Source organism: Eumetopias jubatus, unplaced genomic scaffold, assembly GCF_037043125.1.
Source record: "Eumetopias jubatus isolate StellerSeaLion01/CBP00866 unplaced genomic scaffold, mEumJub1_p1.0 scaffold_15, whole genome shotgun sequence".
In the NCBI taxonomy this organism is placed as follows: Eukaryota; Metazoa; Chordata; class Mammalia; order Carnivora; family Otariidae; genus Eumetopias; species Eumetopias jubatus.
In genome coordinates this window covers 62,575,672-62,591,237 of record NW_028274821.1, presented here as the reverse complement: position 1 = coordinate 62,591,237, position 15,566 = coordinate 62,575,672, and the positions used below count along the sequence as shown (strand labels likewise).

The 15,566-nt window shown below is 48.5% G+C and overlaps 1 protein-coding gene and 1 pseudogene across 3 annotated transcripts in view; one reads left to right on the top strand and one right to left on the bottom strand.

Annotated features, from left to right (window-relative positions):
* GALNT12 (polypeptide N-acetylgalactosaminyltransferase 12) overlaps window positions 1-15,566 on the bottom strand; it is a 36,630-nt gene that overhangs the window by 4,533 nt on the left and 16,531 nt on the right. For all 3 annotated transcript variants that reach the window (XM_028108688.2, XM_028108687.2, XM_028108686.2), the window contains exons 3-7: window positions 14,997-15,186; window positions 11,711-11,896; window positions 8,378-8,495; window positions 6,838-7,014; window positions 4,444-4,575 (exon numbers count right to left, since the gene is read on the bottom strand). In XM_028108688.2, the coding sequence (XP_027964489.1) occupies window positions 4,444-4,575; window positions 6,838-7,014; window positions 8,378-8,495; window positions 11,711-11,896; window positions 14,997-15,186 (803 nt within the window). The remainder of the gene's footprint in view (window positions 1-4,443; window positions 4,576-6,837; window positions 7,015-8,377; window positions 8,496-11,710; window positions 11,897-14,996; window positions 15,187-15,566) is intronic.
* LOC114213607 (U6 spliceosomal RNA) lies at window positions 1,649-1,747 on the top strand (annotated as a pseudogene).

The following is a 15,566-nucleotide window of genomic DNA, read 5'->3' as shown; positions in this document are numbered from 1 at the left end:
CCAAAGGACCTTGACCTCAAATGAGCTCCCTATGTTCAGAAAGATTTGAAACAAACTACAAAAACACTAAATGAGAGGTGGGAACCTCTAAAGATTAAAACTGAGATTAACTAACCAAGCTAGCTGTATCAAGTTGGTGAGACACAGAAAAAATATTAAATGACTTTATAACATTCCATGTTTTTTTAACTATCCCATATTTGATTACATTTTCTTAGTGAACTACATTCTATAAACAAATAGATCTGCAAAGAAATCTTAAACCTCATTCAGTATCACACTGTCAGTGGTAATGGTGTGTTATTATTTTGAAACTACTTTAAATATAGTTTAAGATAAAGCAAATAATATGTGAATATTTTTTGAAACTAAGATTTTCAGTGTAAGAAAAAAGAAATACAAGTATCGGAGCACCTGGGTGGCTCAGTTGGTTAAGTGTCTGCCTTTGGCTCGGGTCGTGATCCCAGGGTCCTGGGATCGAGCCCCGCATCGGGCTCCCTGCTCAGTGGGGAGCCTGCTTCTCCCTCTCCCTCTGCTGCTCCCCCTGCTTGTGTGCACTCTCTCTCTTTCTCTGTCAAATAAGTAAATAAAATCTTCAAAAAAATAAAAGAAAAAGGAATACAAGTATAATACCAAAGAAGAAAAAAATCCTGTCAGATTATATTTGAATTTGAGGTATCAGTATGAACTCACGATTTGTTTCTCAAAAATATGCATTGCCTTTCTCTGCCCACTGAAAAGCTGTAGTGTGCTCTCCCACGTGGTACCCACTGGCGGTGTGTGGCCACAGGGTACCTGAAATGGGACTAAGTCCACACTGAGATATGCTGTAAGCATAAAATACACAGCAGATTTCAAGACGCAGTATGAAAGTAAGTAATGCATCTCAATAAATTTTTACATCAACTACGTATTGAAATGCTAATATTGAGGATATATTGAATTAAATAAAATATAAACTTCACTTGCTCCTTTTTTAAAACACGGTTACTAAAAAATGTCCCATTACTTATGTGGCTAGCATTATGTTTCTGTTGTGGAGTGTGCTCTAGAGACAAAGACCACCACTGGTGTCTAGACTGTGGGCTCTGACCACAGCTCCCCACGGAAAGGGTCGGGGCTTCTGTAAGGCATGGCAGCAGATGTAGAAAATGAGTGTGACCAGATTCAAGGAGGCGATCAAACCACTATAAGGACTGAAGACCATAGAAGCCAAAATAAAGAGATTCTCACTAGCCAAAGATGGGCAATCTGAACAGATCAAAGAAACACACACACACACACACACACACACACACACACACACACACACAACAGGTTAATTGATTGAAGCACACTGGCCATATAAAAATCCGCTGGTTTACAATGATGCTCAAGCAAAGAAAAAGCCAAGAAGCAAATGAGCCAACAAACAACAAAAACAACCCATTCTGCCCAGCTGGAGGACAGTGGAGTGCCAACTCTTACCCTGAAAACAGGCAAATAAAGAGAAAGACTTAAAAATGTGTTATGCCTTTTCTGAATGAACCCTAAATTTCATAGACATCAAACTGTCCTGGTTAACAAGGGAACATTCTTTACAGAAGAAATGAAAGGACTAGAAAAAGCACCGTTTGGCAATGCCATTTGAAATACGGGTCTAGGGCCCGCTTCGGCAGCATATGCGAAAATTGGAACGGTATGGAGAAGATCAGTGTGGCCCCTGCACAAGGCTGACATGCAAATTTGTGAAGCCTTTCATATTTAAAAAGAAAAAAAAGAAATACGAGTCTAGGCAATGGTTATCAACGGCCACCAAAAACAGGAAAGAGAAAGTTGAAGCAGCCCCTGACAGCGGCTGGTCCAGGACAGGCTCCCTCATCACTAGTGCAGGATGACCAGAGCTTAGGCGCTCCCCGCCATGACGCAGTCGGAACACAGGGCACACCCGTGAGGTGCTCCTGCCATAAAAGGTCGAGTCCCACTCCAATCAAACCTTTCGACCTCATTTCCAGTTTAAGAACTGTGGGGAGAGGCACAGTTTAAAAGATACCACAGGGAAACAATGAGGTAACTCCAAGGGTGAGACGCTCTATGGGACAACGGATGCTGTTTTTTCACCATGTATTAGCAAAAGGGGGGGAAGAAAGGGAAGCGGTCTGCCTCAGCTGAAAGAGCCACGGGAGGAAAGACATGGCAGCCAAATACAATGGTAGACCGGGTGTGGATCCCAGGTGGAGCCAGCCAACTACCCCAAGAAAGATGTGAAAAATCGGGGGAACCTGATAAGGGCTAGATAGTGGAGGATATGAAGAAATGATTGCTCCTCTGGGTGTGATAGTGGTCTGTGGTCCTGTAAGATCATGTCCGTACAGACGTGCATGTGACAGTGACTAGGAGTGAAATGACAGGATGCGTGGGGTGTGCCTGAGCAAAGAAAAATGAGAGAGGATGGAGCCGAGGAGACAGAAAGCAAGAGAGGCAAAATCATGATGATTCTAGATTCTTCGGGACAGGGTTCCTTACACCATGCCCTCTGCTTGGACATTTTCACAAGGAAAATTGAATTTAATGCATTAATGGCCTGCTTTGTACTTATTTTGTGTGTGTGATTATTTATTGAATGTCCATTTCCCTAGCAGACAATATACTTCTTAATGGTGGGACAGTGGTTGTCCTTCCACCATCAAACCCCCGATGCCCAGAGCAGTGCCTAGCACAGGGTAAATTCCACATAAATATTAAAGTTGGAAAATTCTGAAAGTTACAGATACTCTTGAGAAGCACAAATATGTTGGGTGAGTAAGGGAAATCTTCATTAAAAGAGGCAGAGATTTAAAAACAATCAAGAGACCACACATATTAGGGAGATAGTTGTTTATGGTGTTTACTTGTTGTTGTTTTTTTTTTTTTAGATGACTAAAGATGTAATTGGTTCTAATTTAGTTCACGGTTGTGGAGAACTTACATTCCATGCAATGTGCTTGCAATTTTCTCTCTCTCTCTTTTTTTTTTTTTAGTTTCAGAGGTAGAAATTAGTGATTCATCAGATGTATATAACACCCAGTGCTCATTACATCATGTGCCCTCTTTAATGTCCATCACCTGGTTACCCCATCCCCAACCCACCTCCCCTCCAGCAACCCTCAGTTTGTTTCCTAGAGTTCAGCATCTCTTATGGTTTGCCTCCCTCTCTGTTTTCATCTTATTTTATTTTTCCTTCCCTTCCCCTATGTTCATGTGTTTTCTTAAATTCCACATATGAGTGAAATCATATAATTGTCTTTCTCTGATTATTTCACTTAGCCTAATATCCTCTAGTTCCAACCACGTCATTGCAAATGGCAAGATTTCATTCTTTTTGATGGCTGAGTAATATTCCTGTGTGTGTGTGTGTGTGTGTGTGTGTGTGTGTGTGTGTGTGTGTGTGTGTGTGTACACACCACATCTTTAGCCATTCATCTGTCGATGGACATCTGGGCTCTTTCCATAGTTTGGCTGTTGTGGACATTGATGCTATAAACACTGGGGTGCACGGGCCCCTTCGAATTACTATGTTTGTACCCTTTGGATAAATACCTAGTAGTGCAACTGCTGGGTCATAGGGTAGTTCTATTTTTAACTTTTTGAGGAACCTCCATACTGTTTTCCAGAGTGGCTGCACCAGTTTGCATTCCCACCAACAGTGTGGGAGGGTTCCCCTTTCTCAACATCCTTGCCAACATCTGTTGTTTCCTAGGATTTTGATGGATTCCTGTCTCACATTTAAATCTTTCATCCATTTTGAGTTTATTTTTGTGTATGGTTTAAGGAAATGGTCCAGTTTCATTCTTCTGCATGTGACTGTCCAATTTCCCCAACACCATTTGTTGAAGAGAATAGCTTTTTCCCACTGGATATTCTTTCCTACTTTGATGAAGATTAGTTGACCATAGTGCGTCCTGCTTTGTATTTATCAGACTTTGAGAATAGAACACAGACACTTCTGCTCAAACCACACAGCAGAGGAGACCTCCCTAAGTTAGTGTAATTCCTCCCAAAAGCCAAAGGCACTGGACATTTTAGTTGACTTCATCCCAGAAACATTTCTTTCAGATTCTTTAAAATAACAGAAGTGACCCTTCTCCCTCCACTACTGCCTTTATGAATCCCTGAGTTGGGGATCATTAACTGGTCCAACCATTGAAGCTTGAAGTAATGTGACACTGGACATGGAAGCACTAAGTGAGCCTTAGTTTCCTCGTCCATACAAATGGGAGGCTTACACTCACCAGTTTGGAGATGGCTTCGAGTGCTGACATTCTGGACCGGAGGCCCAGGTGTGGGGAGAGGGAAAGACAGTGCATGAATGCAGGGAGGGGAAGGAGGGAGAGGAAGGCCAGCAGTCCCCATAAAAGGGCCCTGTCTTGGCCAGGATTTGTCGATCAGGGAACCCCCTGCCTGCCACAGGCCTGCCTTGCTCACCATCCCGAAGAAGCCAGGCCTGTCTTCAGGCACATGCAGTTCTGGGTACACGTTCTCCAAGAACCACCTGAAGTCCTTACACTGGAGCTTTGCACGGAGCTGCTTCCTCTCGGTCACATCCCCAAAGGGTTCCTGAGAAAACAGCAAAAACAGTGAGTCCCTGCGGGTTACGAACTTCCTGTCAAAGCCCCATCTCCTCGGATGTTCCCTTCCTCAACAGCATTTATTGAGCACCTACTGTATGCTGGGCCCTGCACGGCCTCGGACACGGCTACAGCACCCTGGCAGGAGAGACTGTTACACAAACATCTGCCCTCTCGGGGGCCCTCGCTACAGGGACGTGTGGCCAGCTGTACAAGGGAAGGACACAGAGCGCCTGGTCATGAAGTGAGGGAGCTGCCAAGTCCTGGGGCCGCGCTGGACCCCAGGCCCGTGCATTGGTGAGTGCGTGATCACAGATCAGCGAACGTCCGTCCGTACGCACACCATGACGTGCTGAACTGCTGCTGATACCTGAGCACCCACTTTCAAACGCAGGTTAAGCATCCTCGATGTAATCATGCTCAAAGGCCTTACGTGCTCAACACACTGAGGTTGAAATATATCCTTAGAGTGGTGAGTGCAAAGTGCCACGATGATAAATACTTGCAGAAGGTTAGTTTTCTGGACCAGACCGATGATTAAGAACTTCCACATAACTGAGCAAAAGCAAGTGTCTATTCAGCATGGCCAGAGGGGCGATGCTGAGTGCTGACATATTGCTGTCCAAGCACCATGATGCTAAAGTATTAAAATCTGACAAGCTAAATATTTAGCAAAATGGTAATGATAGGAAGATGGCTGAGTAAAATTTCAGATTTTTTACTTACTTCCCAGTGGTTCTTTCTTTGGTGAGTCATGGTGTCCTCACCTTCAACCAAATACCCATTTTAACACTGGGTCCCAGGCATCCAGACAAAAGGCATATGTGGTGGCCCTCTAACACGTTATTCTTTGGGAACCCTCAGGAAGAGGGAACTGGGGCTTCGGGAAGACTGGGTAACGGGAAGGAGCGGATGTTTCCACCCTGCAGCCTTGAGCAGGACAGAGGAAGCCAAACCTGGAGCCCAGAGGCAGAGAGGGACCAAGGGGGTGGTCAGGGGCAGGTCCACAGGGCTCTACAAAGCAGGGAGAAGGGTCCATGGGAGGGCACACGCCCCAGGCTCAGCTCTGCCTGCATGATCCACAAGGACTTGGGCAAGCTCTCTGAGCTTCAGTTCTGTCATCTAAAAAATGAGAATCTCGTAGCTATCTTGAAGGGCTGCTAAGGATTCAGAAGAAGAGATTTTCATCAAGTGGCCAGAACTGAGAGGTTTTAGAGCACACCTCGTCTTGCCAAGCGACCCTCTTAGTTATGCAGATGCCGGTGGACACCCTGTCCCGGGGCCTGCAGAGCTGGCCAGTGCAGAAGCCATGGACCTGCTTGCTGAAGTTTATTTGTAGCCCTAGTGTCAGTACTTGTGGTTCGACACCTTCACCGTCGTTCGCAAACATGCGCAGAGCGGCCGAAAATCACAGTCCCATGGGACGCTCCTAGCTGAGGTCACATCTCAGTCCCATACTGTCAACAAGTGTCCTGTTGGGGCGCCTGGGTGGCTCAGATGGTTAAGCATCTGCCTTTGGCTCAGGTCATGATCCTGGGGTCCTGGGATCGAGCCCCACATCAGGTTCCTGGCTCAGTGGGGAGCCTGCTTCTCCCTCTCCCTCTCCCCCCTCCCCAGCTCATGCTCTCTCTATCTCTGTCAAAAGGAAAAAATTAAAAAAAAAAAAATCTTAAAATAAAACAAACAAGTGTCCTGTTCCGGGTCCGCCACGTGCCACATTTTCCAGGTTTTGCTGCTCTGTATTGGTGATTTCACTAGTCAAAAGCCCCCCGAGCACGGTGCTGAAGGGCTGGGTAGCGTTCCTAGGTGCAAGAAGGCTGCGCTGGGCCTGACGGAGAAAATACGTGGGTGAGATGAGCTTCATTCATGCGTTACAGTGCTGTTGGCCGTGCGTCCGATGTGAAGAATCGACAACGGGTACTTCCTAATGTCTTCCAACCGAGATACATGTGAAACCAAGTTATGAATTGATCAGTTGGCAAAAATGTCAGCCCGCGAGAGGCATGCAGGGACCTAGCCCTGTTGACCCTCAGGAGCAGTGGTTCAGGAGTCTGGAAATCAGGGTTGGGCATGACCGCACGGACAGTAAGTACTGTGACCAATGAGAAGCAACTGTAGGTATTATTATAAGGGGAGGAATAAAGGTTTCCCATGCTGGTATCAGGGGTGCCCCGATCTATTCTCTATTTCTGGAGCCAGGTCTGCTAGGGTGCGGAGGCCAGCCGGGGTGCGGGCGGGCCAGGGAACTCACCAAGCGGGCATGCGGGTTGCGATGGTAGTAGAGCTCTTTATATTCATCCATCCACACTTCGGCGGCTCGGACGCTGTTGGCCAGAGCCTTGTTGCGGGAGTAGGGAGCTTGCTTGGGGAAAACGTGGCCAACGTGAGAGCAGGGATGTGTCTCCAGGGTCCCGCCGCACTGCCAGATCTGTGCACAGAGCAGGGAGGAGGCTGGTGGGTGAGTGGGGGGCGGGCTGCTGGTTCACAATGCCCACAGCCAGGAGGCTGGGCACACAGACGTCACAATGAATGCTGCCAGGGCCTCGCTCCCCAGGGGACAGGAGGTCACCTCCCCAGCACACGCAGAACACAGAATGCAGTCGAAGAGCAAGAACACAGCCCCCAAAATGAATAAGCCATCGGAAGTGAGACCTCAAAGTCCATGCACTAAAGTTCATGCACTTGACCCACAGGAGTACCCATAGCTGACCTCACCAGAGCCCATTTACTCATCACGTAAAACACAGGCTCTTTACCTGGTCTCCTAGCCACAGAAGATAGGAAAGCGGCAAGTAAGAAGAGAGGTTTGGAAGGGGGAAAGGAAGAGCTTCTAGAGGCAGGCAGAGCAGCCTGACACCTAGGGAAGAGGCAGAAAGACCATTAAAAGCACACCCTAAACCTCAACAGGCTGAGCTGTCTGAGACCATTTCATGCGGGGGCAAATGGCTGGAAACACCCCATTGTCCCCAGGATGTGTGACCAGGGTACTTAGAATGGGGGGTGTGAGTCTTCAGTGGAGGGCCAATTCTTATGAATTCTTTCTAAGCAGGAAACCATATAAAACATTATTGAAATTTAAAATTTTCTATTAAAAAGTATAGACATTGACATAACTTTTTGATACTTCAAAATGCAGGATTTGGTGAATTGGAAACCCCAATGAAATGCTGGAGGTCTCTCCAAGGGGCATCTGTGGGTCATACGCAGCAGAATCAGTAGGTGGGCTTGTTCCAAAAACCAGATTCCTGGTCCCTACTGACAATCCATCAAACCTGACTTTGTGGAGACTGTACCTGAATCTGCCCTTTTTTAGCAAGTCTCCCTAACAATTCTTATATGTGGCAAAGCTGGAAAGTCACTGTACCAAACAGGGTACTTCATGAGGAATTAAGCAGATCAAGGCTCCAAAAGATGGAATTGGGACGCAGGGGCCTGTGTTTGAGCCCAGGGTCTGCCACTCACAATTTGGGTGACCCTGACCCAGTCACCTCCCCTGTCCAGGCCCCAGCTCCTCCCTGTTGTAGTGAGAGAAAAGAACTAGGTAACTTGAAAGGCCCTTCCCTGCCCCAAATCTATGAAAAGTACATTTTTTTTAAAGGTTCAAACAAGAAGACAAGCATGTCTCTAGGATGTGTGTACCACTACTAACATCTTTCAGTACTGTTAGATAAAATCTGCCAACATGGAGGAAAAGTCCACCAGGGTCTCCTGGAAAATCCCATCATTTCTCACGGGAGAGAAAGAGAGAGAACAGGTTAGAATGAGTCTGAAGAGAAGACTGGAATACTTACCCTAAAGGAGAATTCGAGGTTTTCTCCGCCCCAAACTTCCATTCCTGTATCATAAGACCCCAGATATTCAAAATATTTCTTACTCACAGCAAACAGCCCTCCAGCCATTGTTGGAGACCTAGAAAAGTGTGAGAACTGTATTGTAATGTGAGTGGCAGGAAGCCAGCACGGTTGAACTCCTGCCCATCCGTCTCTAGGCACATCCTGAGTTCACACTCCATGCCAGGCACTAGGCTGGGCCTGAAGGCATACATACATGTGTCCCATAGTCCCTGCCCTGGGGAAGCTCACGGACACCTCAACCAGCACTGTGTGTGAGAGCACTCAGGTCAAGCCAGAGCCCCGGGGGCACCCAGGAAGAGACCTGGGGCGGGGGGTAGGGCTCAGACTGAAGAACACAGGGGAGCTGGCAGAGAAGAGGAATGGGGTGGTTTTCCAGGAAGACACCAGCATGAGCAAAGGCCTGAGGGTGAGAGAAGACCTTGTCCTTCTAGAAGCACAGACAACAATGAAAGCCAAGGACAGAGATGTGCTCCCCAAGAGGATGGCTAGCACCGGGCTGCGGTGGCCTTGGCCGTGCAGTCACAGGGCGGGCAAGCACGGATGCCCTCAGGGCTATAGAAGACCATGAAAGGCAAGTCCATCATCTTAAAGCTCCCCCAGGGCCCATTCCTCTCCTGCAGGAGTGGCCTCCCCTGCAGGACCCAGACGGCTAGCATTGGCCTGCTTCTTCAGCCGGCCTGATGTTCTCCTCACCAGGCTCCTCTAGAACCAGTACCGGTTCCAGAAAGGGCCCAAGGCCTCTGTCCTACCACAGCAGAAAGCTGTGGGGTCAACACACCAGGAGATGCAGATGCAAAAGGATGCATTCGGAAATGGAGACCTATACTTCATTAAGAGCCTAACTGTCTACAGATGTTACAGCAGCACTTCTGGCCCTTGACAAAGTATTGGCTTTCCCTGCGCTCTAAGCTCAGGGCCAACGAGAAAAGGGCAGCAAGATTCCTTACGGAAGGGAAGGCTCTAGACTACAAAGCAGCACTTCTGGCCCTTGAGAAAGTATTGGCTTTCCCTGCGCTCTAAGCTCGGGGCCAACAAGAAAAGGGCAGCAAGATTCCTTGCGGAAGGGAAGGCTCTAGACTACAAAGCACTTCCATGTGTGTTCTTCCTAAAAGTCTAAGTAGGCAGGGTGGATATGCTTGTACCTATTTCATAGGTGATGAAACTGAGGCCCAGGGATATTATAGGAAGGGAAGGGGAGTTGGCCACGACATCCCTGAGTTTACGTGTACACATGGGGTGGGGGCATGGGAGTTCATGTAAGCATCCCAAGCTGCATATGTGACCCCAGATAGGATCCTTCCTACTCTGAGCCTCAGTTTACAAAAATCCGTGAAACGTTGGGTAGGATGTCCCTCAGGGCTCCTACAGAAGCCTGGGCACCACCCAACCTCTCCCTTCCTCATTCTCCTTCAGCCTCCCTCAATTCTTCCACTGCAACATCTCTGGGGTCCTCCATTCCCTCCATCTTCTGCACCATCCTTCCTGCCTAGAAGACTACGATGCCTCCTAACGATGTCCCTGCCCCCTGCCCCACCCCCTGCAGGCCCCTCACCATGTGGCATCCAGCAACCTTTAAAGAATGCAACAGGCAATGGTCATTTCCAGCTCAAATCCCTTCGGTGGCTTCCACCTTCTCCAGGTAAAGTCCAAAGCCCTGTCCTTGACCTTCCAGGCTGGACGTGACTTGGCCCCATTCGTCTCTCTTCCCCCATCTCTCAACACTGTCCCCACAGGCATTTCCCTCCGGCCAGAAGTGAGTCATCTCAGGGTCAGAGCTCAGGTGGAAGATCCAGAAGCCCACCTGCCGAACATGGGTGCAGATCTAAGACAACATTTCCAGCTTGGTACACCAGTAATAAAGCTGATGTTTGACCTCCATCTGCCTGATTCTTGTATCTGCCTCCCATCTGGTCCTGAACTTGGAAGGAGAGGAAGAAGCCATACTATTACTTCAACACCTCGAAGAATGAGAGCAACGGAGCCCCCTTTGAGCCCACTCTTCTCAGACCCAGGCTCACTCACTGACTGGCCAAAGGTGACTGGTTCAGCCCCAGGCCCACCTATAACCCAGTTGAAAAAGGGCCTGACAGCATGTCCTCAAAATGTTAAGCTTTAAATTACCATAGGACTCACCCAATTGCACTCCTAGGTATACACCCCCCAAAATGGATAACAGGGACTCAAACAGATAACAGTACCCCATTCACAACAGCACTGTTTACGATAACCAAAAGGTAGAAACAGGGCACCTAGGGGGCTCAGGTGGTTAAGCGTCTGCTTTCGACTCAGGTCATGATCCCGGGGTCTTGGGATCAAGCCCCCCATCGGGCCCCCTGCTCAGTGGGGAGCCTGCTTCTCCCTCTCCCTCTGCCTGCCTGTCTGCCTACTTGTGACCGCTCTCTCTGTCAAATAAATAAATAAAAATCTTAAAAAAAAAAAAAGGTAGAAACAACCCAAGTGTCCATCAGTAGGTGAATGGATAAACAAACATGGGTGTATATACAGTGGAATATTATTCAGCCATAAAAAGGAATGGGCTTGGGGCGCCTGGGTGGCTCAGTCGTTAAGCGTCTGCCTTCAGCTCAGGTCATGATCCCAGGGTCCTGGGATCGAGCCCCGCATCGGGCTCCCTGCTCAGCGGGAAGCCTGCTTCTCCCTCTCCCATTCTCCCTGCTTGTGTTCCCTCTCTAGCTGTCTCTCTCTGTCAAATAAATAAATAAAATCTTAAAAAAAAAAAAGAAAGGAATGGGCTTCTGGAAGAACCTTGAAAACATTATGTTAAGTAAAAGAAGCTAGACACAAAAGGATAAGTATTGTGTGATCCCACTTAAATGAGCAATCTAGACTAGGGAAATCCGTAGAGACAGAAAGTAGAATAGTAGTCACCAGGGGTTGGAGAAGGAGAGAAAGGGGAGTCATTGCTTGATGGGTATAGAGTTTCTGGATAGGATGATGAAAATGTTCTAGAAGTATGTAGAGGTGATGGTTATACAATATTGTAAATGTGCTTGATGCCACTGAACTGAACACTCAAAAAAGGTGCAAGTGGAAAATTTTGTTATGCACATTTTACCAGTTTTTTAAATAACCAAATCAATAAAACATACCAATATAAAATTCATGTGTGTAGGAAAGATTTTTAATAAAAGTAAGCAAATGCTCTGGAGAAAACAAGGGAGCAACAGCCAACCAGCCTCCAAGGGCTGACTCCCTGATGCCAGATGCGACGAGGCACGCTCCAAGAGTGAGCACCTGGAAGTCACCCCTCACCTGATGACATCAATGGGGGACTGCATCCGCATCCTCTCCCTCTCGGGGACCATGTGCCAAGTGAACACCAGCCTCCAGTCAAAGCCACCGATCTGAGGCTCCCCGGAGTTGCCCAGGTACTCAAACGTGTTCCAGTCGATCACATCGATCACAGGGCACACCACTGCCGACTCCTCTTCGTGGATCCTGCGAACACCAGGATGCCCTGTGTGCCTCTCCGTGCAGAGAGGTGGCTGGGGGACTGGAAGGGAACTTGGGGATGAACTCTCCTCCTCCTTCCTAGCCTGTGTGAGAAGGCCTGTGCCTTCTCTTGCAGGTGTCTGCAGCCATGTCAGGCCCTGGCCGGTGCTCATCAGAAGGAATGCTCAGGTGATGGGGGAAGCTGAGGAAGGAAGGCTTCTGGCCTGAAGATGGAAGGTCCCACAGCTTTCATGTTCTGATTCCATCTATGACTATTCTGCATAAACTTGAATCCCTCCATGAAAGTCGGGACATGTGAAAATCAAAGGTCACTTTTAAAACAGAAAACAGATTTTCAGTTTCTAAAGATGGCAAGAGGTTTCTTCTGTAATCGCAATGAAACCTCTTCGTGTCAAGAAATAATTATCCCCCTTCAAAAGAGATGCACCCAGACCAGAGGATCAGCTTTGGAGCTCGAATAAAAATTCGAATCCTGCCCCTTATTTGCTGTGTGACGTTAGCCAAGTCACCTAACCTCTCAGAGCCTAATCACGGGCGCATTGATACCTACTCAGAGGGTTAACGTGAGGACTCCCTGAGGGAATGTTTGTAAAAGATGGTTGACAGAGAACCTGGAACTATTGTTATTCTTTTAATTCTTGTTATTGTGCAATGTTATATGGTATTACATTGAAAAACCCCGTGCCTTCCCGCCGTAGATATCAGCCTGCGTGTCTGCTTCAGCTGCTCTCCACAGTCACCGCTGCAGATTCAAGCATCCTTCAGCACGCTGCCATGTCGTGTCGGTATTTTGCATTTGACGGCATACCAGGAAAGATGAACCGGGACTAGGCTGTGTGTGAACACTGGATTTCTCTGGGTTACATTTCGGGGGCTTTTCTCTGGGATTTGAGACCTAAAAATCCTAAGTCACACAGAGCAATGGTGTGAAGAAACAGAGATCAAGCAGACTTGAGCTGTGTCTTTAGAATAATACCAGAATACCACAGGGGGTGTTGTGAATATCACACTTAGGTAAGAATTACACTATTAGGTGAAATTGCACTGTTCGGGATAGATTGCATGAATAAAACCTGGGAATTCTCTAAAGTGAGGGACATGCAGACCAGGTACCTATCAACACCCAATTCTTTAAATAAACTGAGGGTGCTCTTAAAGGGTTTGAGGGGACCAATGGCAGACCCGCTGAGCAGGTTCAAAGAAGCTGCTTAGCCCCTGGCAGAGACAAGAACTTGTGACTTGGAATCAAGCTGGTTAGAACCATGGGGAGCCTAATTTTTATAGGAAAAGGAGAACTAGGGGGAGCCAGCCTTGGCGTAAAGGCCCCTGGAGCACGGTCACACAACGAGCAGGCCCAGTAGCAGTGCGCCCCACAGCGGGGCGGGGGGGGGGGGGCGGGGGGGCAGGCATGCTACTGGCATCTGGGGCAAACCATTCTTTGTTGTGCGGGGCTGAGTTGCGCACTGTGGGCTGTCCGGCATCCCTAGTCCCCAGCTTAGAAAAACGCCAGGAGTACGACTCACCTGACTTGAGAGCCAAAGAACATCTTCTATATCCAAAAGCCCCTGGAGGAATGGGGTTACTGTTCCTGTTGGACCGTCTAAGGGACCAGTGTGTGCCAACTCTGGTGCCCACCGAGGTCCCTGGGGAGCTCTAGAAACATCCAGAAGCCCAGGCCCACCCCCAGAGCTTCAGGTCCAAAGAGTCTGCCGTGAGAACAGGAGTTGGTATGTTTTACCAATTCCCCAGATTGGGGTGCATTTGTCTGGAGATACGGAACAAGGAACTTGTCTGTGGACAGGACTGCCTCGCTGCCCTCAGGGGATGGGCTAGAGCGGAATTCTGGGCAGCGTTAGCGCATCGGCTGCCTTTAGACCGGCCTAAAGGCAGTCATCTGTGTGCACATGGGGAGGGGGCGAAGGGCAAACCCACTGGTCCAGGTTCCAGGGGGAACTCTTAGCTGTCACCATATTCTAAGTAACCTCAGACTCCATCACAGGCTTGGGGAACCCTGGGTTCTTGCTGCTAGTGAAGCTCAGCAGGAGGAGAAAGAGGCAGCTGGGGCACCCACAGGGGACAGGACCGAGGACAGCAGAAGTGGCAGAACAGGGGACAGCCTGGTCTCACACAGGAAGGGAGGCCAGTGGGTCCCCAGTTCTTCCAGGCACACTCTGGCAACCAAAGCGCCAGAGGCCACGGAAAAGCAGTTTGCCAACTGCAGAGATTCTGGTCCTCCAACCCTTCCCCAGCTCCACAGGGAGGGACCAGAGGCAGACCCCCCACCTTGGCCGCTCCTCCCCCACCCAGAAGAACTCTGAGTTGGCCAGCCCAGCTCCTGACCACTATGATGCCGAATCAGGAGAGTAAGGAGAAAAAGAGGGAAGAGAACAAAAGGCCCGGCGACTGCAGTTTTAGAGGGCAGACAGGTTGGGAGGGTCAAGGTAAGACACTGTGGGACAGCAGGAGACATACCCTTGAAGACAGGGCTGTATTATGACTTTTCATGGCTCCATAAAAAATACATATATTAAAAACTATATTTTACGACTATGTTGGTATAGGGACAAACACCATCCAGGCTAAATTCATTACTATACAGTCATTATTGATATTCATTTTTTTCCTTCTGATTGAAAAGAAACAATTACTGCAAAAACATTTTTGTGGGTATGTTAAAGGCTCATGGGTCCTAAGCATTGTAGGCACTGGGTATAATGGATAAGACAGCCTTGCTTGAAGGAAATACGCCAAAATATATATTCTTTAGCAGTGTGATTCTATTATGATTGATATTTTTTTTCTTGGTTGATCATACTTTCTAAGGTGTTCCACAGTAAACACATAAAATAAGTAGGAATAAAAGCAAACACTCATAGGGCCTCCCACATGCTAGCATGTTCTAAGGACTGTATGTGTCTTAGTTCACTGAATGGCCTCTGCAGCCCTATGGGGCATGGACTGTTACCATGCCCAGTGACAGAGGACTGCCCAAGGAGCATCTGAACCCAGGCGCCCAGCAGCTCCCTATGCCCAGGTAAGACATTTCTGCTTCTGCACCATGTGGGGCCCCCGGCTGCATGCTCACCTCTGCAGCAGTGGCTCGAGCCACCCCTCGTGGCACTCACAGTGGCAGTCCAGGAAGGTCAGCACTTCACCTTTTGCCGCGGAAGCGCCCAGAAGCCGGGCTCGCACCAGGCCTTCCCTCTTGTTGGCGCGGATCAGACGCACCTTGGGCAGCCCAGACAGCTCATCAGCCAAGCGCTCCTTCAGGTGTTCTGGGGAGGCAAGCAAGGCAAGCAGGGTCACCGCCACACATCCCGAGCCATGTCCTTCTGGGGCCTCGCTATCCCCAAGAAGAAAACTGAATAGACAGAAGCCTCCTTTGCTCTGCACCTGGGATGTCCTCACCTCACCCAGAACCGAGGCTGGAAGCGCAGGAAGGCCAGGGGAGGCTGGGGCGGAGGAATTCCAGAACCCCGGAATGCTCCCCTTCACAACACATGCACACTGAATTGTATGTTTGAAATGGGTGCATATGGTATGTGGATGTATCTCAACAAAGCTGTTACCCCCTCAAAACTACATCACATCTTGACTTGTGAACATTTAAAAATGAAGAACACAAAAATTGCTCAACCACAATTTTTCAGAAAAA